General features: G+C 48.2%; 1 protein-coding gene across 1 annotated transcript in view; it reads right to left on the bottom strand.

Moving 5' to 3' along the window:
• The window catches only part of LOC118214394 (unconventional myosin-XVI-like), a 36,845-nt gene extending 17,224 nt beyond the window's left edge, over positions 1-19,621 (bottom strand). Inside the window, exons 1-13 of the mRNA XM_035394317.1 lie at positions 19,586-19,621; positions 18,966-19,083; positions 17,922-17,993; positions 17,225-17,366; positions 14,588-14,660; positions 10,714-10,866; positions 9,631-9,840; positions 9,079-9,154; positions 7,461-7,633; positions 6,895-6,975; positions 4,917-5,122; positions 795-897; positions 331-427 (exon numbers count right to left, since the gene is read on the bottom strand). Coding sequence (XP_035250208.1) covers positions 331-427; positions 795-897; positions 4,917-5,122; positions 6,895-6,975; positions 7,461-7,633; positions 9,079-9,154; positions 9,631-9,840; positions 10,714-10,866; positions 14,588-14,660; positions 17,225-17,366; positions 17,922-17,993; positions 18,966-19,083; positions 19,586-19,621 — 1,540 coding nt within the window. The remainder of the gene's footprint in view (positions 1-330; positions 428-794; positions 898-4,916; positions 5,123-6,894; positions 6,976-7,460; positions 7,634-9,078; positions 9,155-9,630; positions 9,841-10,713; positions 10,867-14,587; positions 14,661-17,224; positions 17,367-17,921; positions 17,994-18,965; positions 19,084-19,585) is intronic.
• Between the last annotated feature and the right edge of the window lie 647 nt (positions 19,622-20,268).

The following is a 20,268-nucleotide window of genomic DNA, read 5'->3' on the forward strand; positions in this document are numbered from 1 at the left end:
AGCCCTGAACCACTGACCCGGCGACACACACACAGCCCTGAACCACTGACACGGCAACACACACAGCCCTGAACCACTGACACGGCAACACATACACAGCTCTGAACCACTGACACAAAAACACGCACAGCCCTGAACCACTGACACGGCAACACACACAGCCCTGAACCACTGACACAGAAACACACATACACACAGCCCTGAACCACTGACGTGGCAACACACACATACACTCAGCGCTGAACCACTGACACAGAGACACACATACACACAGCCCTGAACCACAGACGCATACTGTCTGACAGGAAGTGTATGCCACTGTACCATTACCTTTCTGGCAAAAGACAATCCTCCGGTGTAACTGATGGCAACGGTCACTGAGATGGTCAGCCTGCCAGTACCTCAGAAACACCTTAGTCCCGCCCATCTGGAAGCAGGAAACATTAGAGGTCAGAGGTCACACTACATGGGGATGAGTGAACATGGACTGTCTGGTCAGTTCTGGTGCTGTGTTTCCGGGTACTACTGCACCCAAAGCCCCCCCCCCCCTCCCCACCAAGAAAAGAGGGAAAGAATGAACAGAGAGTAGGGAAGAAAAAAAGAGAGAAGAGGAAATACCTGGAGATCTGACCATTATCACTGCAAAGGGTACAGTGAAGTTCTGGTGCTGCTGGTGGTGGTGGTGGGGGGGGGGGGGGGGGGGTGAGGGAGTTTAAGAGTAAAACATGAATGTAACCCCACAGCATTGGGGAACTGAGCCCATACACATGGGAAGGGGGGGTGGACTCACACACCTGCCATCCCTGGAGCTGGCATTTCTGTAGGATGAGCTGACACTTCTCCTCAGGAGGCAGGTTGCTCTGGTCACCCAGCGTGGTTTCCACCAGCTCCCTGTATCTGTGTGGGGGGGGGGGGGGCAGGAAATGACTGTTGATACTGATAGAGAAACTGGGTAACACAACCATTCAAAAGATGTTTTTGTAATTTATGCAGAGCACTGGAGAAGAATGGAGTTTGAAAATTTACATAATCTAGCGTGAAATAATCAACAAGTATAAGCATTGAAGCAACACTTTCCTAGCAGAGAGGACATAATCCCATCTCAAAACAAGTCTCACTAATTTCAAAGGTCAAAGAGTACAAAGAGGGTTGAGCCTGTAGACATATACATAGACATCTGTTCCCTTTTATTCAGAGCAAAGTCTGCATCCATCTGCACTGCTTCAGTTCAGTTTTTTGGTGAAATGAGGTTAGACCATACTACTTCAAGGTGAGCGAAGCAATCACTGCATAGTGACTTGCAAAATGATCTGGTTTATTAATTTAGCCACACATTTATTCATTCATTAACATTCTGGAAGCAGTACAATTATTTCTGTTTCTGCCTCAATAATACCACATTGGGACATTAATCGACAAAGACAACCAATGAGCTGAAATCATAACCAGTAATGCTGGGTGAATCTTCTCGTAGACTGTTAAACGTAAATCTAGCGAATCACCGGCAGATTGTTATGTATAAAGCTGAGCGAATCTTTGATAGATTTATACATGTAAACCTGGGTGAGTGTGCGTAAGACTGTTACATGTTAAACTGGGTGAGTGTAAGATTGTTGCATGTTAACCTGGGTGAGTGTGTGTAAGACTGTTACATGTTAACCTGGGTGAGTGTGTGTAAGACTGTTACATGTTAACCTGGGTGAGTGTGCGTAAGGGTGAGTGTGTGTAAGATTGTTGCATGTTAACCTGGGTGAGTGTGTGTAAGGGTGAGTGTGTGTAAGATTGTTGCATGTTAACCTGGGTGAGTGTGTGTAAGACTGTTGCATGTTAACCTGGGTGCGTGTGTGTAGGACTGTTAGATGAGTGAAACATGCAGCACAGCAGACTCAGGGAACAGGGGTGCGATTGTTGCCCCTCGTGTTCATTCGTAAAGGCCTTGGGGCCCCCACGATTCCAACGTTTGGAGCCAAACCAGTCCAGGGCAGAGAGCCTCTTATACCAGCCCGCTGAAGGCTGCCCTGTTTCTCCATTTTTCCATTTAAAAAAAAAAAAAAAAAAAAACATTTTCCTTCCAACGCAGAAAAGGAGAGAAAAAAAAAAAAAGAGAAGAGGACGGCAGCCGGCGGGCTGAAAGGGGCTCCTTGTTGCCGGGGCGACCCGTCTTGTTAAAAGCGCACGTGCCCCCGGGAGCTGAAGGTAAACACGGCCTTTGGCGGGAAGCGCGCGTCCCCAGCGAGGCGCCCGCGCGTGTGCGTGCGTGCGCGCGTGCGTGCGTGCGACTCGGCGAGGGCAGGGAGACAACGCGCCGCCTGTATTTAGCGCGTTTAACATTCGGGCCGCCGCTCAGAGCAGCAGTTAGCAGATCCGCAGACGGAGCCGAACGGCGCAGCGAGTTAGCGCACCCACGGGCCCCCTGCACCCCCGGTGCCGACCCGGTTCTGATCCAGAGGAAAGGGAGCAGAGGAGCAGACAAGCTTGCAGGACACCACTTCTCCATCGGGAGGCGCTAAATCGTGTGCAGCCTTGGGCAGTTAAATCAGGCGTACAGCGGCCTACCGGCGGCCCCTCGTCGCCACAGCCGTCGGTCCACCCGCATCTGCGGCGCTACCCTGGGGTTTTGGTGGCCCAAAACAAGAATGTTGTTGTGGCCACAAAGTGCTCAAAAAAAGAACTCACTAGTCTGTGAATGCAGCTCATCTAACTTGCGCCGATGCTCTTGTGTTCTCTCAAGGCGTAAGTCACTCCGGAGTGTTTGCTAATTGAGAGCACTGTTGAGTGCACTGAATATGCAGCGCTGTTTTGCTTTTAAATGTTAGAGCGATGACAGCTGTTTCTGAAAGCGGTCTCTCCTGCTGAAACCACCACGACCTTCAACACACACACGCACTCACATGCGCGCACTCACACACATACACACACACGCAGACACACACACACACACACCCGCGCTCACACACACACACACACACACACACACACACATACACCCGCTCACACACACACACACACACAAGCGCAGACACACAAACACACACACACACACACACGCGCGCGCAGACACACAAACACACACACACATGCACACACACACACACACACGCGCGCAGACACACACACACACACACACACACACACACACACACACACGCACTCACACGCACTCACACACGCACTCACACACACACACACCCGCTCACACACACACACACGCAGACACACACACACACACGTGCACCTGCTCACACGCACACTCACACAGGCAGACTTATACTGGTTATTTCTACTACTGAACCACAAAAGGTTACACAGTAAAATGTCAGTATTTTCAGTAATGTTAGAGTCATTTCAAACAGGGTGCATTTGAGTCCAACAGAGTACCACATGTACCCTGTAAGAGATGATTTAACAATGAACATTTTACTGTGTAGTTGGCAACAGGTGCTCTATTACAACAGTAGCCTACAGTGACAGAAGTTTCAATGTCAAGATAACGAGCTAGGCTAATATCTTTATATTATGGCCGTCAGGTTTCATGTCATGTGACACGCCGTCGTCATCTCCCTCGAATATCAGGGCAGGGGGGGGGCTCTGGTGCCATTTACGTCTCCTCCGCGTCAGCGGAGGAGCTTTCAGAACTCCGCGCGAACAGAGTGTTCCCGTCGGCCTCTGTTCCCGCCACTGTGACAGACAGCGTGTGACAGGAACATCAGGATCCGCGCGGCGCGTTCGGAGGAAGCGGGGCCGATCGAGCAGGCTGCGTTCGAGCGCTGGCATCACCGGGAGGAACAGCCTGTTCTGTTCCTCGGAAGGATGGCACAGGAGGGGAGATTACGGCGCGATTCGATGCCCGCCCTGGCCCCCCCCTCCCCTTCCCCCTCCCCCTCCCCCCTCGGCTAAGGGCACTGCGGGACTCAGAGGAGGAGAGACGAGAGGGGCTGTGTTCTCTCCTGCGTCAGTACCACTCGCTAGGAAGATGCACAGGAAGATGCGCAACAGAACTGTGAACTTTCACAAAGCGCCGACCTTTAAACGTAGTCTGCGGGTAATCAGAGCACTAATTTAGTCAGGAAAATGGCCGGCGTTGTTGGGCTGAATGTCCTGTTCTCATCGTTATGCTATGTCATATGTTCTATGTTATATGTTGTTAAACCTGAAAAATGAACCTGTGACAGACCTCAGCTTCTTGTGATAATGGCTAAGGTAAGATCCGACAGCAACCTATCATATACCCCAAAGAGTCCCTTTTCGGTGCAGTGTAGTGGTAAGGGAACTGAGTTTATAACTCAAAGGTTGCGGGTTTGATTCCCAGCCAGGCTGTTGCCCTTGTACCCTTGAGTGAAGCACTGACTTGCTTTGATAAAATAGCCTAAATTGCTTTAGTAAAATATCCAGCTGTATACATGGATGTAAAAGTGTGAATAACAGCATGTGCTAAATTCCGTAATGTAATGCAAGGAGCCAGGATCATGCACAGAGATGCATAAACCAGCCACAGGCTCAGGTTACCTGTCCTTGGCTTCGAACGAGTGCGTCTAACTCGGGGACGAACGTCATACTCGGAACAATTTATCGCCATAGAAACTCATTCAGACAGACCGAAATGCGTAACAACCAAGACGGCCAGCTCTGTTTCACAATACCGCGTATGCTCCTCCAATCCAAGACCAAGCCAGGACAGCAATAAAGCAAGGACATGTTTTGTCATAAGCCTCTATTAATAACAGGCATTGTACAGACACTCACATCTTTATACCATGGAGATGTAGCGTACACGGTCTGTACAAGAGATCAGGTGACCTGACCCAATTGCTGTGGATTCTGCACAGGTATGGCTGTGGTTTATGCGTGAGTGTCTGTAGGCAGGCCCGGTGGTTTGGGGTGGGGTGGGGGGGGGGGGGGGGGGGGAGGGTACGTACCGGGCCAGGAACCCAGCGAATGGCAGCCGAACCGGATACCCGTACCGGATCATCCTCACCATCTCCAGGACCCCCACGTACTGCAGCTGGGCGGAGACGTGGGACCGGTCGAAGGACTCGGGCCGCCGGGCGCCGTTGGGCTTGACGCACTGGACGAAGTGAGGCGCGCCGGCCCGCAGCTTGGCGCTGATCTCGGAGAGAGAGTTCTGGAACGGAGAGGCAAGCCGTTTGGAAAAACCGCAGGTGAGATTCAGTTCGTCTATGCCGCCGCCGCCACCGCCGCCGCCGTACGCCCAGCAAGCTCAAAGTTTCAGTGACGCAGCGAGGCGTCCATTAGCCACGCCTACACCGCCAGTCACCCAGTGGGATCTGGTGCATGGGGGTTCTAATTTATTACCAAACACCAACAGTCTCTGCGGTGTAGCAGTCTGGCAGACGTTTGAGATCTGGATTGTGTTGGGCACGCCCCCCAACAGCCTGTCCCCTCCTACCGTCAGTGAACGTCGCTGTTCCATCTGGGTGAATGACAATGGCCTGGTGATGTCATACTTAATTCAATTCTATTCAACTTTATTTGTGTACAGCTTTCTACAGAGACACTGTCACAAAGACGCTTTAGCGAGGAAACAGGAAGGCAAAAAGCAGACCTGAATCGCCAAAAAGCAAGTAATAGACGTAAAAAAAAAAAAATAATAATTATTTTTTTTAAAACTCCCCAAAGTGAAGAAAATCATTCAAATGATGGTGAAAACCTTAACCTGGCTATAGAGGGGGAGCCCATCCTCCACTGGCCAGCTCGGTGTAATAGTCTGAGGTACAAGCTTAGTGTAGTGCTACTCCAGCGCTAAGGAATAAGAAAACTGATCAGTTTTATGATGAGGGGGTGGGGGGGGGGGGCTTTGGGTTGGGGTGCTGGTGGTAATCTGTGATCCCCCGCCAAACTTTTAACCTGGTGACACTGCAAAAAAAATACATTAAATTAAAGCCAATTTACAACAGGAATCGTACTTTCCTAATAAACCACAGCTGTGCATTGGTCATATTATATGTATTTTAAATTTTCCTCTCCTGGAGATGTTTTTAACAAGTACAATGCTGCATCTGCAGATTGAGTTTATTTTTCCCTTGTATTCCAGAAGTCAGGATTCCTGCGGATTTCCTTAAGACCAAGCACACGTAAGTGGGTAATTGAGTCATCCATGAACTCCAAACTAGAACATGAAGCACGTCTTCTGGAGTTACATACACATTAAACTATACTTAAAAAAACAGCAGTAGCTTACACTGCAACACATCACAAACAGGCTGCACGTATACTTTACACATCCCGCTGGTATCGGATTCCACCGTGGAAGAGAGCTCATATGTGCAAGGAAATGCCACAGTAACACGGTCAGGCCCAGCTGAGCGTAATTCACCCGTCCTCCAGCTTCATGACAGATTGAATTATACGTGCTATTTAAAGATCACCATGGGACCTACATTTCCCATACTGTGCGACCCATAGGCTCTGGGTCGAACAACGATTTCTCATCTACGAAAGAACAGGGCCCTTGCACATGACGCAGCATCCAGCAAGCTTACATAAGGCGGCAGTGTAGTAGAATGGGTAAGGAGTTGGTCTTTGGTCTTCCAAGGTCCTAAAAGGTCACAGGTTCAAGTCCCCGACAGGACACTGCCATTTGAACCCTTGAGCAAGGTCCTTAACCTCCATTGCTTCAGCATATATCCAGCTGTATAAATGGATGCAATATAAATGTTGTGTAAGTTGCTCTGGATAAGAGCGTCTGCTAAGTGCCTGTAATAACCTGTAATAATAATACTTTCAGGAAGGAGTGAGACAGCAATGGACTTTGTGACAGAATGAAGTTTTGGGTAAAACACGAGTAATGGTGCAGGAGCACATGCACAGAGCACAGGTGAGGTAAGGGAGCGCGTGGGTGTGCCCCTGGGGCCTGTCCTTGGGTCGTGCACTCACCCTGAGCTGGACCGCCATGGTCGCAGGTCCGTAGCGCTCCTGCCCCTGCAGGAGGGACGAGCCTCCCTCCATCCGCAAGACCTGGAAACGGAACGACGAATGAGGCATCAGCCAGGACTGACCCTAACGCCACAGCTTCTACAGACCGACGAGATACTCAGCTCCTACGCTACTTCCATCCCTTTGGCTTATTAATTACAAGATGTCCTTGGCTGGTTCCAGGAATTCCCAGTGCTCTATTAAAGGTGGAATGCCCAGCAACTTCATTGATTTTCAGAAGGTGTAACAAACTGGAATATTTTGGTTTGCACTGGCTGACAGACGGTTATTTTAAGGACAGAGCTGAGCTTTTATAATCTGTGGCATCATTCCAAAATTGACAGAGGCAGACAGGATGGTGTTGTTCTGTGGTTATGTAGCAGCAGGTCAAACATTAAAAAACTATGACAGTCCAGTAACAGAGAGTGCCATCGGTAATGCATGAATCAGGTTTGTATATGTTATTTTTGTTCTCCGTAATTACAGCATTAAGAGGCAGTCAATACGGAAGAGTCAGTAGTCAGTACCCTCCTCAGATCCAGAATGTTCTTTGGGTCCTGGCCCACGGAGGGGAGGAGAGGGGTGGGTTTGGGAGCTGCGGAGGACCCCCGGGGCCTGAGGTGGTGTCGCGACGGGACCAGCAATCCGGTCCGGGTCAGTTTGGACCGGAACACTTGATGGACGAGCACATTCTCGCTGGCTGCGTGGAGAAGAAGAAAGGAGAAACTGTGAAATTAGCAGGATAAACAAATCGGACCAGATGTGCAGCCGCGGGCTCGAGGAAACCCCGTGTACCCCCCCCCCCCCCCCCGTCCGTACAATGAGGGCATTGAGGGAGGGACCTGTCCATCTCCCCGAGTGACAGAGAGCGGCTGAAAAGAACCCTTCTCCTCGGTGAAAGACCCGCGCCGGAGCGCCCAGCCGACAGGGGCTCAAAGACCACAGCAACGGGCACAAGCGTTCCCCTCAGAGGAAAGGGAAAATAAACAGAGGCGGGCATGTCCTGCGCAAATTAAGCAAGGCGCCAGGGGTAATTGTCTCCCCCAAAAATTAAAACCCCAAAAAAGGACTCATGGCGGGCCAAGGGCTTTGTAAGAGGGGGGGGGGGGGGGGGGGGGGGGGGGGCTGGCCCAGGCGAGACTAGCCCTGATGCATCTCTTAGAAGGTGAAAGGAATCATGGGTGTGGGGGGGTGGGGGCTGGTCCTCTGGTGATGCATGGGGCTGGGATATTGGCTGAATGCTGCTCTGATGTTTCAGCATGAGGACAGCAACACCAGTGTGTGAGAAAGCCCTGCTCAGACAGCAGAATATAGGCTGTGTGCTACAGCAGACTGATTTTAACAAGTACATCACTGTAAAGGGCTGGAGAGGTAATGTGTCTAAAGAACCATAAAAAATGTCACAAGTAATTAAGGAAGGACTAGCAGATCATGGCCCCGTGGCCCCAGGAAAAGCTGATTCCAGGGGAAACGAGAATAAGAGAGCTTTACCCTCTTTTTATTACTAAAGAAGAACATAAAACAAAGTCAGAGACCTGTGCATCTAACCACCGGTGAGTCTCCTGTACGGGTGAAAATGAAAACGCGGTCCCGCTGCCGTCGTGGCGGAGTCGCTCCTCCGTCTCCCATCGCCTCAGGCTGCCGCGCGAGTAAACGGCCAACAGCCCACGCCCACGCAGGAAACCAGAGCCAATCACAGGGGTGGGTGGCCAAGCGAGGGAACCGCCCGCAGAATTAATGAGCGGCTTAGTCCTGTCCGTCACGGAAATTGCAGCAGGCACTTAACATCAGCTCTGTAGCCAATGCCTGATAATTACACACAAGACTGTTGTGACACTACGCACTCAGAGTGTACACGCAGTATAATGGCGGAGGTTAATGAAGCCAATGACATAAAAATTGGACCGGCTGCACTATGTGCAATACAGTGGAACTACGCTCTTAACTAGTGTGCAGTCTGGGGTGCCACCAAGGAACGTTGGGCCCCATGAAAAAATCTCATACTGGGGGCCCCACCACCCCAGAAGATCCTACGTTCAAATATTTTTGAGGGCCCCTACCAGTCAAAAAAAAAAAAAAACATACAAATGCCAATAAACAATTACAATTCACTCTCAGGCCAAGGCGATGTCATAGAAAACTTACATTTCATGAGAAAGAGGAGGTTTTGAGGCAGAGCGTCCTTGTTTCTCTCCAATGAGCCGGTGAGATCATAGGTTACCTGCCAATCGGATGACAGATGAAAAAGACACAGCTGATGTCAGGTAATGACACTTCTGTGGCAAACCTTCTTTATGTCATACCTGCAGGGCTCCCAATTTCAGTGTGGAACAATGGAAAATTCTGCAGATTCTCTAGTCAATGGAGCGCACCATTCATCACAAAAGACTACGAAACATCTCCAGGGAATTCTGGGCTGCAGATCAGTAGAGCATATTAGAGCATGAGAATATTTACTATACAATGTACAATGGTGTCTGGCAACTGAACGTTCACGCAAATGCAATGCAGGGTGTTCTTGTCACAGACAGGAAATGTTGAGTGTATTAATGCAAGCCATATCCTAATGATACAACACTTGCATAAGATGCAGGGGGCATTGTTGTCCATCTTTAACACATCTGAAAAGTAGGTGCTCTTTGAAAGCTCGCCATACCACGCTTTTATGGAATCGTTTTTGCTCTGGTCTTGACTTACTTTGCCCGCGTAGTGCCTGACAGTGAAGGATGGGCCCTGGTCCTGAGGCGGGGGGTTGCCGTTGCCATCCTTGGTTGTCAGGGAGATGGCATTGATGCTGTTGCCATTAGCTGCATCCAGCTGAGCCTGAATCTTCTTGTACAGGTTTTGTTCATTGGGTTGCTGAGCCTGGCTCTCCTCATCCAAAACCAAGAGAAGACCCTGAGGTTCCTAAGGGAGGAGTCATACAGGAAAACAGCCAAACACTCATTCAGGAAACATCCCAACAGTCATACAGGAAACAACCAAACATAGATATACACACATGCATTGGCACATATACACACACACACAACTGTGAAGAACTATTCTATTCAATCAAAACGCATCCTTTTGCAGTCACTCTACAATGCACTATTTAATTGCCGTAGCACACTTGATCAATGAGGCTCCATTGCCTACAGCGCTGCTATTTTCCTCACAACCACACGCACTGCCAGGGGCACGTGCACTTAAATACTCAGGAGAATTCCATCCCGAGATCTCTGCACATGTACCGTTCTCAAACAGATCTTCTGCTGACATTATGGAGCAGTTATACAAAATAATCATGCATTATTGAGTCACTGTGTGCTCAAAGAGAGGGGCTCTGAAGTGATCCTCCTCTAGAGATGATCAAATATGAATAAGCCTGGAGAGAATGTGCGGTGAGGAATTGCATCTAATATGGCCAACGACATGTACTGTACTTCTGCAAAGGGCTATACATGCAAATAATATGCAATAGTGGATCGCTATTGGATGGATAGCAGTCTATTGATATACAAGTCTGTCTAATATATTTTTCTGTCAGAAACTTACTGTCCATTCCTCATCATTTAATATTCTATTTCATAGTGTCGTTTCCACAGCAGGTCCCATTGTAATCCAGTTACTCTCATTTCAAGCACACTCCGGTTAGTCACACAGTACCATAGCAGTTGCAACTATATCACCATGTGTTTTCAGACACCGCACACAGACAGACAAACATTCACTCAAACACGCACGCACGCACGCACGCACGCACGCACGCGTCACGCACGCAACATCGTAAAGCACTACCTGGAAAACGAAGTCCAGCACCGCGGGCTGGTTGCCTGGAGAGTGCAGCGTTTCCATAGCGACCCCCTCCCGCAGGCTCTCGGACTGCTCCTGCAGGAACAGCACCTCGGTGACGTGCTGCCGGAGCCTCTCGCTGCTCATGTTCACGCAGAGCTGGCCAAACAAACATTCACAACAAAAAAGAGTTAAGAGTCAACTCACAAATACCCACTGCTGCCTCGAGAAATGTTCTGCAAGCACAATCATGTCCTTAGACGTTTTCTGGGAAATATTTTACAGTGTAGCGCCACCCCACCATGTGGAAACGCTGTCCCAGGAGCCACGCCCTCATAGGGGTCCAGGTCACGGGACAGAAGTTCATTAAGGGGCGCTGGCTGACGACCATAGGGCTCTTGTGAACACCGGCCCATGCTCACGAATGTCATTCATTAAAACGCCCTGTGTTTGACCGCTCATCTCCCAGCTAAAACACCGTCAGCACAGCACACGTTTGTCACCTCTAACACTTTACAACTTCCTTTTGCTCATTTCGGCAGGCGATTAAAACAGGCTCTGATTAGTGGGGTGAACATTGCTAGGGGAAGCTGAGTGTGGCTGTAACTCTTCAGGCAGTGGGCGCCTCTTCACGGGTTATTCCAAAAACTGAGCAGAGAGATCTCGGGTTGCATCCCACCGGCAAAATTCCCCATTCCCAGGTTGGTTTCGCCTTTTCCGAGCGTTGCTCCACATGCTCATTCAATTTGCCCTCCCACCAGGTGAGACCTGTATGTCATGTAAACCTGGACGCCTCACTTTACTATCCCTGGTACGTGCATACTTTAGTTAAGTACAAAACATCATAACCTGTTACAAGATCATCTTTGCAGTGAGAAGTGATAGAGGCATTAAAGATCCTGTTTGCAGTGATACGCAGTGATAGAGAGCCAGTGAAGATCCTGTTCATCATGAGAAGCAGTGATAGAGAGAGCCAGTAAACATCCTGTTTGCAGTGAAGATGTGATAAAGAGCAGAACAGGGTATATTTTCAGCCACAAAAGGCTGGAATCAGAGATCTTCTGGGTGGAATTATGCTATGATGGGAAAGAACATGAGAAGGCATTTACAATCAGCAAACTCCTGTTTTTTTTTTCCGTCCGCTGATTTTATGAGGGGGAGGGATGCTGGGAAATCCATCACCTCCAGTCTGAGCAGTTCAGCCGAGGCCACAGACATATCAAGCTGGAGGTTTGATCACCGAGGCTCGCCGGTGGGGGTCAGACCAGGACGTGACATCACTCTCTCCTGAGCTCACTGGCGTCTCCGCAACTTCCTGAGCCCAGCGAGCCACCATGTGGTGCAGGAGGGGGGAATTCTCCCAGTGTGTTTCCCCCATGGCCCAGCTGTCCTTCTGAGGAGTTCTATTAGTGGAGGATATGAACTTGAATGTTGATAACAGGTTAACAGTCTATAGATTAAAAAAAAAAAAAAAAAACTCAAGTTCTCTCCATTTTAATCTATGGGCCAATGTACAGACACAGTGATAGACTGAACCTGGTTACCACCAGATCTTCAAGGATTACTGTTCATTTTGTTGCTGATCTCTTGTGTGAGTCTCAACAGGTCACTCTGCCGGTAGCGTGGAAAAAATGCTGAACGGAATTCAAAGAGCAGCCGTTTGAATGCCTGTGCTGCTGGAAATTCTGTAAAAACTTAGACCCATCATTTAAACAGAGCACATTCAGATTCCATAACTCAGGGAAAAATGGAAAAAAGGTCTCCTCTAAACATTACACGCCAGGGAAACTGAACAGACGAGTCTACGGAAAAGTCACTAATCTGCTGCAAGCGGAGGAAGACAAAACTGCAGAATCATTGTGAAATTTCTGAAAAAAAACAAACAAAAACAAACGAGGAATGCAAGGCAGCCTTATTTCTACGTAAATGTGAGGAATTCTTTCCATTTTTTCAGGGAAGGATATGCACCCTCAGATTAAATATAACAGAAATGAGGCCTAATTCATCGCTATATTCCAAACATCAAGCTTCCATGAATTTTTACTGACAAAAAAGCCCCTTGGTAACATTGGCTTACAAATTAAACCAGCCTGTCCACTTGATCCCATCCCCACAAATAAAAAAACCCACAGGGAGTTGTAGCCATCATAAAGACATCCTTATTGACTGGTTTTCCCCCACACTGTTCTAAAGACTTGCATTACAAAACCAAAAAAAGCAGCTTATTCTCCTGTTTTAAGCAAATTTAAACAGCACTTAATTTTCAGACTAAACACTGAGGCTGGGCTTGTGTCTCAAATGTTGTGGGTTCGCAGGTGTATTTTTACTCGTTAGCAAGGCACGTAATCTGAATTTCTTCAGTACGCATCCATTTAAATAGATGATATGTAAAGTGTAATCTTTTTGTTCTGGCTAAGGGCATCCACTAAATATCTGAAAGTAAAAATGTAGTTTTAGATTAAGATCAAATGTTTCTGGCTGCTGGGTGGCTCACTCTGTAAAAGCACCGCCATAGGAGCACGAATAAGCACCTCGGGTCTCGGATCGAACCTGACTGCGCCAGTGCTGACTGTGGCCGGCAGCCCCACAAGGGTGGCGCATAACTGGATTCGCATCGCTTGGATTCGCGGGAGGGATACAGTCGGCAGGGATACAGCTTTGTTAATTGCTAGAGCGACTCCTGCTGGCCGTCCGGGTGCCTGTGGCTAGCTCTCCCTACGCACGCGTGTGATTGGTTCTCCTCCGCCCCCGCTCTGTGTGCGCGCGACTGGCGGCTACGGTGTGAAAATAGTGACTGGCAGGCGCGCGTTTCAGAGGAAAACAGCGAATTGCGGCTTGTATGCAAATTAGACATTCCAAATTTGGGTGGGATTGGAGATGACAAACATAGTATAAAAAAAATCTATCTATTTTAAGGACATATTTACTTAACGACTTCCTTCTAGAGGAGGCTGTCATTCGACTATTATCCTACTGTTGAAACCACTTTAGTAAAGGTCAGTAACCTCAGGTTAAAATCCTGTTTTGCAGGCAGAAAAATGTTATTCTGTAGATATTTTGGCACCAAAGAGACTGTCATTATTGGTGTTTCACAAGGGTCAATCTTGGGGCTCTTCTCTTTGTACATGCTACCCCTTGGAGGGATTATAAGAAAGCACAAGTTAACATCCACAGTAATGCTAATGACCAGCAGGTCTACATGTGTTCCACTTTGGGGTGGCAGTTGCATCAACTGTCTAGAGAATTTCCATTATGCTGTTCAACTCAAACCTTCTTGCAACTAAAACTAACAAAAACTAAAGTTTGTGTGAATTGGTCAAAATACCAGAGGAGGAAATATTTATGACCGTAAATGCTGATCTGAGCTTTCAAGGCCCATGTTAAAAATGTAACCAAACGGACTTTCTTCCATTTAGGGAACATAGCTGACCTATTCTCACACAGCCCGAACATTGAAAGAATTCATGCATTTGTTATAAACAGGCTAGACTAGACTGCTGCAATGTGTGACTCACTGGTATTCCCAAACAAAATACCGAACAGCTGCAATTAGTGAAAAATACAGCAGCAAGAACAGCAACGTGGCATTCAAGGAATTGTTCCGTGCTTAAATACATATCCGAGATGTGACAAATTACTGCCCATATGTAATTACATATAATCCAGTTTAAGCCTAAAGTGAAACTATAAAGGAGAAAAATGTTTCAAGGTTCCTAAACTCTGTAACATACTATCAGAAAAAAAAGGTTCTCTCTTTTTAAGATGCTTTCAGACAATTGCAGATTTTATCAGTTTTTTTTAATAAAGTGCATCCATAGATCATTTATATCATTACTCCATGTTCTTCGTTTAGTATCTTATTATTCAGCTTAAGCTCTACCTGCTCAAAGCCATTTCTCCAGAATTCCTCGAATCCAAAGATGTCCAGGATTCCGATCTCAAGTTCCGGATCCCTGTGGGGGGAGATGAGGGAGGAGATCAAAGACAGAATGGACGCGTGATGCCGGGTTCTAAAGTAGAGCGGGGGAAATATGAACATAAAACCTCACTGCATGTCAGTGAGAAACAGACTGCCTGCCCACCACGGCTCTCTCACTCTGGAGAGAACATCATCGCAGTATCAACGCTGCTTCTCCACTAAACCACTCTGTTGGCTGAAGGCTTTCATTCTATATACGCTCGAATGAACCCTTAGACTTATTCACGTATAACTTGCAAAACAACCGCGCTTTGCCGTTATTGAGGCCAAAAGCCCTGAGCACAACGCTCCCTAGCACGCACTGGGGATCCCTCCTTCCGCGGACGGACGGTGCCGCCGGTCTGACAGCGCATATAAAACGTCCTGTTGGGATTCGTAACGCAGGGAGCAACGTCCTCGTCAGAGATTAAACGGGATCACCGAGCAAAGGAAACGCATCCATATAATATGGAGTCCCAGAGTCTGACAGGGAGAAGGAGGAGGGAGTGCAGGAGGAAGAGGAGGAGGAGGAGGAGGAGGAGGAATGACCGTGCGTTGAACGCCTCTTAGGGTAGCTACTCCCACCTTGTGCTGAATTCACGGAGGACAAGCTAACGCCAACTCTCTCATTAGTCAAACTGACTGCTGGATATTACTCTCCATCTCTCCTCTCATCTATATTCCACCGGGAGTTAAACATTGTTCATTCTTTTTTTCAGTCTTACACAAGGGATCCTGAATTCTGTGATTTACTACACGTACGGTTGATGGAAGAGGAAGGCATTGATCCACATTATTCAAATATAAACTATGGAATTATACATCTAACAGCGGTAGCCCTTTGGGGTTGCTGGGTGGCTCATATAGTTAAGGCACAGTTGTTGTTCTAGTGCACGGATGAGCCCCAGGATCAAATCCCAACCAAATGCCAGTGCCAACTGGGGCTTGTAGGCCCCATAAGGCAACACATAACTGGTGGTAGCATTGCCCAGTGCCAGGTGGGGTCCTAACTGCAGGGATCCACATCCCATCGTTCTCTAGTGACCCCTGCTGGTCAATCAAGAGCCTGCCAGTCCATTTGGTAGGCTGCACGTGAAGCGTATTCCTCTGACTCATGTCTGTGAGAGCCTAACTAATGAGCTGTGGAGTGACAGGAAGTTGCTCTTGGCATTGCGGAGGAGAGTGCATATCTTAATCAATAGCCGAGAGTCCAGGTAGGGGCTCTCCTATACGAATGGGAATTCCAGATTGGGAGAGAAGGGGAGAAAGAAAGAGAGAGAGAAAAGCAGCACTAACCCACACCGGGAAGAAACCTCAATCTGTCAAATACCATATTGGAAGAAACCTTGCACAGGAAAAAATAAATCTAACAACTTGGCAAGTTATGACATGTATCATCTCTGCGGAAAAAAATAATATCAGCACATCATTCATATCGAGCCAGGTTCCACCTACACCTCTTCTCTCTGCCGATAGAACTCAATCTTACATGTCTTCTAGAATCAACCTTTCTTTTAAAAATCCCATTTTAAAGGTTAAAAGCAAATGGAGGAGAATGTTGTGTTTAAAGGGTGTCTGTGCACATTGAGGCTCGACTCCACTGGTTACGCACACCACACAGAGCCAAAGATCATATCGCTGCAGAAAAACATTCACACCACCATTTCCTTCCTGATCTGGTAGCCTGACGACATGTCTGCCAAACAGTAATGAGTTTCATCAATTCCGTTTACCCAACTGCTCCTCCCCACCAAACAATAACAATAACAGAAATAATAACCAAACCTATTAACTGCTAATCACAGCAACCCAGTTTCTTTTACAACATATTGTTAACATCAAATTGGTTCGGTATAAGGCAGTAATTGCAGTCTTTCATGAATCACCATTGATTTGGGTGTGAACTATATCAGGGGCATTGCTAAGGTACATGTTTTGTAGTACTGTTTATGGTAGTTTAACTGCAGCCTTTATGGGAGCACTAGACAAATTTTACTTCAAGTCACACTTGCAAGCCTCACTTCTCTCTATAGAAAAGAGAATTTTAGTGCTCAAAGCATCCTCATTAGTGCCCAGTCCAGGCTCATAAACATGCCCTTGGATCTTCATAATTCACAAGATTAATTTCTGTGTGAATTGATATTATGTCACAGGGCTTCTGTTCACTGGGTTGGCTAATATGTTAGGAAATGCCTGGAGCTTCACATCATCACATAATGTTTGGATGAGTAAACATGGCTCTGTGTGGGGTCCAAATGTGCTGTGTGTGTGTTTGTGTGTGTGAATTATGTACGCATGTGTGAATGAATATGCATGTGTGTGTGTGTGTGTGTGTGTGTGTGTGTGTGTGTGTGTGTGTGTGTGCGCATTATCTATGGATGTGTGAATGTATGCATAGATGTATGTGCATGTATGTATTCGGACCCCAGGAAGATTAGCTGCACACACTGTGTATTGCTAATGGGGATCCTAAATAAATAAATAAATAAATATGTGCATGTGCATGTGTGTGTGCACGTGTGTACGTGTATCCCCCCCCCCCCCCAGCCGTTCCCTTACCCAAGCCCCGCCTCCTCTTGCTGCAGGTAGCAGTTGACGTGGTTCACCAGGTAGCTGAAGACGCGGCCGTACAGGGACTTTGCCAGCAGATCCCTGCAGAGACTCGACGTGTCTGCCGCGTGCCGCCTCGTGACGACGTCACCTTTCGACAGGAGGGGAACGAGGAGGCACAGACAGTCCCGAGGTTAAACGGCAGCGTTCAGCTCCATTACGAAGACTCAGATTGCAGTGGAGTAGCCATTCTTCCACACCACAGAAAAATAAACTTCGGTGAAGGTGTGGGGAGACACAGGACTCGTACGTGGTGAGAGGTCAGAACAGACAAGGGCAACAAGGGCCGTGTCCGTTTCTGGATTTTATGCCAACTTCTGGCCTTAATTACTTAATTAGCCCTAACGTTTACACCATCTGACATTAGTGAGACATTTTTTGATAGGCACATGAATGACAGCAGAAGACTGTTCTTGTGTCCCTGTATGAAACTTTATTCTCTGATCTAATCTACGAGTTAACCCGTGCTGGTGTAAATTTAGCCAGGGGAATTGGTGGAGACAAAAACCTGCATTCACACCGGCCCTCCAGGACTGGGATTGCCCACCCCTGGGACAGAGTGTGAAGTAATTCTCCTCATAAGGTTCTGTTCTGTGATTGCAGGTCCTGCGTTATAGTGGCCCAGAGTGACAGGTGAGCGGCGTACCTGTGGAGTACCGGACGTCGGACGTCAGGGCGCACCACAAGTCCTCCGGGACTACCTGCAGCAACTCTGACACTGCAAGAGGAACAGAGCGGAGTTAGGCAAGCAGGAGACCCCGCCTGCTCACACCTGCTGTCAATCACTAACCTGTATGGACCAATGAAAAGGCTGTGCTCTCCACTGAAGAATGCTGTGATTCAGAACACAGATCACAATACACTTATCACAATCAAAAAAAGATTGGGGTTCTTGAGGGTTTGGGTCGGTGCTATCCTGGACCAGGTGCAATTAGGCACACATTCTGCAAGTGGTCTGGCATTGTACTTTTAGAATTTATATAGAGGATTTCAGGGGAGAAAAAAAAAACCTCTTCAAAAGAACGGTTTGTTGTGAGACGCTGCTGTAAGATCCCCCACCGCTGATGACATCAGCATCCGATGACCTCCGTAGCCATGACGACGGCCCATCTCCCCCCCCCCGGGTGTGCCCACTCACGTTGCTTCCGTGACGTAACTTGTTTACAGTCTTCCAGGTCACAGATCACTGTCACGCACGCAGAATCATCGCGTGGCGGTAACAAGCCGCCCGTTCCCGCCGCCGCCGCTGTGCGACCTACTTCCTCCGTCTCGCGAGCGAGCGCGTCTTTCAGAACGCCGCGCTTGCGGGGCCGCGAGCGAGCCGGAACTTTCCGAGATCGCCAACGGGCCTGCGCTCGGTGACCGACTCCGAAGCACAGCCCGCACGCATACATCTTCACATCAGATCATTAAAAGAGCCAAGAAGCTATACGACCGTTTTATTGCACAGGCCGCCAATGCCAAGCATCAGCACAGGCCCCCCTATACAGCAGGCCTGGGGAGAGCGTGCTCGTGCGTGCGAGCCTAATCTGGCGCTCTGCGTGCGTGAGCGAAGGCAGCATCCCAGCACGCATTGCTGCCGCAGGACAGATGTGAACAGCAGCGCTGCATGTGACACGGTTTCTCAGCGCTGCAGCAGTGAGCGGGTCACCGCTGAGAGCTCCCCCTGCTGGCACGTTGCGGGACTGACCGTTCTCCAGCAGACGCGGGTCTGACACGCTGGCCGTCTCGTGCTCGCCCGTCGGCGCGAAGCGCAGATCTCCCAGGAGAACGACCGCCGACAGAATCACAAACAGGTTCTCCACCTCCTGTACGGTCACAGAAACAAAATCAGGGAAACCAGTATTCAAATCTCCACAGCAACAAACATCTCTACACCCTCACATGGAGAGAGAGATAAAAGGTGTGATTTTAGCCCAATCAGGCGATTTCACATATTGATCTGCAGGCAGAGTGTTGGATAGATCGGGGGGGGGGGGGGGGGGGGGGGGGGGGGGGGGGGCTGAAAGACCCCAGGAATCCCCGAACCCCTCTGCCTTACTGACGGTGCAAATGCGGATTAAAACACATTTTACAATCTCTAGTCTTAAATTCATCACCTCCTGGATACAGCAGGCTTTTGCAAACTGCTTAGCTTGCACCTTTCTCACTGATGAAACAGGCCACTCCCTGTTCCTGGAGATCACTCATAGCCCTGCCCATTTCCTACTTTGTGGGAGTGGCCTCAGGTAGGCCACAAAACAGTTAACCTGATTCTTAGTTACACATGGTTTCACAGTCCGGATGAAATACACCTGCATCACACCTTACCTGGTTGTGCTCGCAGATAGTACACCTGCTACACATTAAGATAAGGTAAGGACTACAGTAACTCGCGTATCTAATGAAAACAGCAGTGCTGACTCTACTGACATTTATACATCCAGGAGATCACTGCAGCAATAGCATTCATTCATTATTCAAGAGCTCTGAAAGAGAGTAAGAGACAGACATGTGGAAGGCTGAGGTGGTGTGTGTGTGTGCGCGTGTGTGTTCTGTAAACTGTGTGTTTATAGTATGGGTGTGTTTGTGCATTTATACTGTCTGTGTACATGTATGTGTTTATACTCCCTGTGTCTTTGCATGTGTATGTGTGTTTATACAGTGTATGCATACATGTGTTTGTCTATGTGTGTGTATGTATACGTTTATACTGTCTGTGCATGTGAGACAAACACACACAAGCACAAATGCACACGCATGCACGCACACACACACACACCACAGGCAAAAATAACTTTCCCCGGACACATACTGAAAATAAACGTGTGTGGATGTTCAATAGTCATCCCGCACTTGTTTAGAACAGATGATTCATCTTTGTGTTTCCAAGAAAAAAGCTTAAGGACTGAACAACAGTGAAACTTTCACCATATGTGCTTGTTCTGCCCACATAAATACAATGAAAATCACTAGAATAACAGTTATTTTGGGACTCATCCGGTAAAAAAAAC

The sequence above is a fragment of the Anguilla anguilla genome, chromosome 15 (assembly GCF_013347855.1).
Source record: "Anguilla anguilla isolate fAngAng1 chromosome 15, fAngAng1.pri, whole genome shotgun sequence".
In the NCBI taxonomy this organism is placed as follows: domain Eukaryota; kingdom Metazoa; phylum Chordata; class Actinopteri; order Anguilliformes; family Anguillidae; genus Anguilla; species Anguilla anguilla.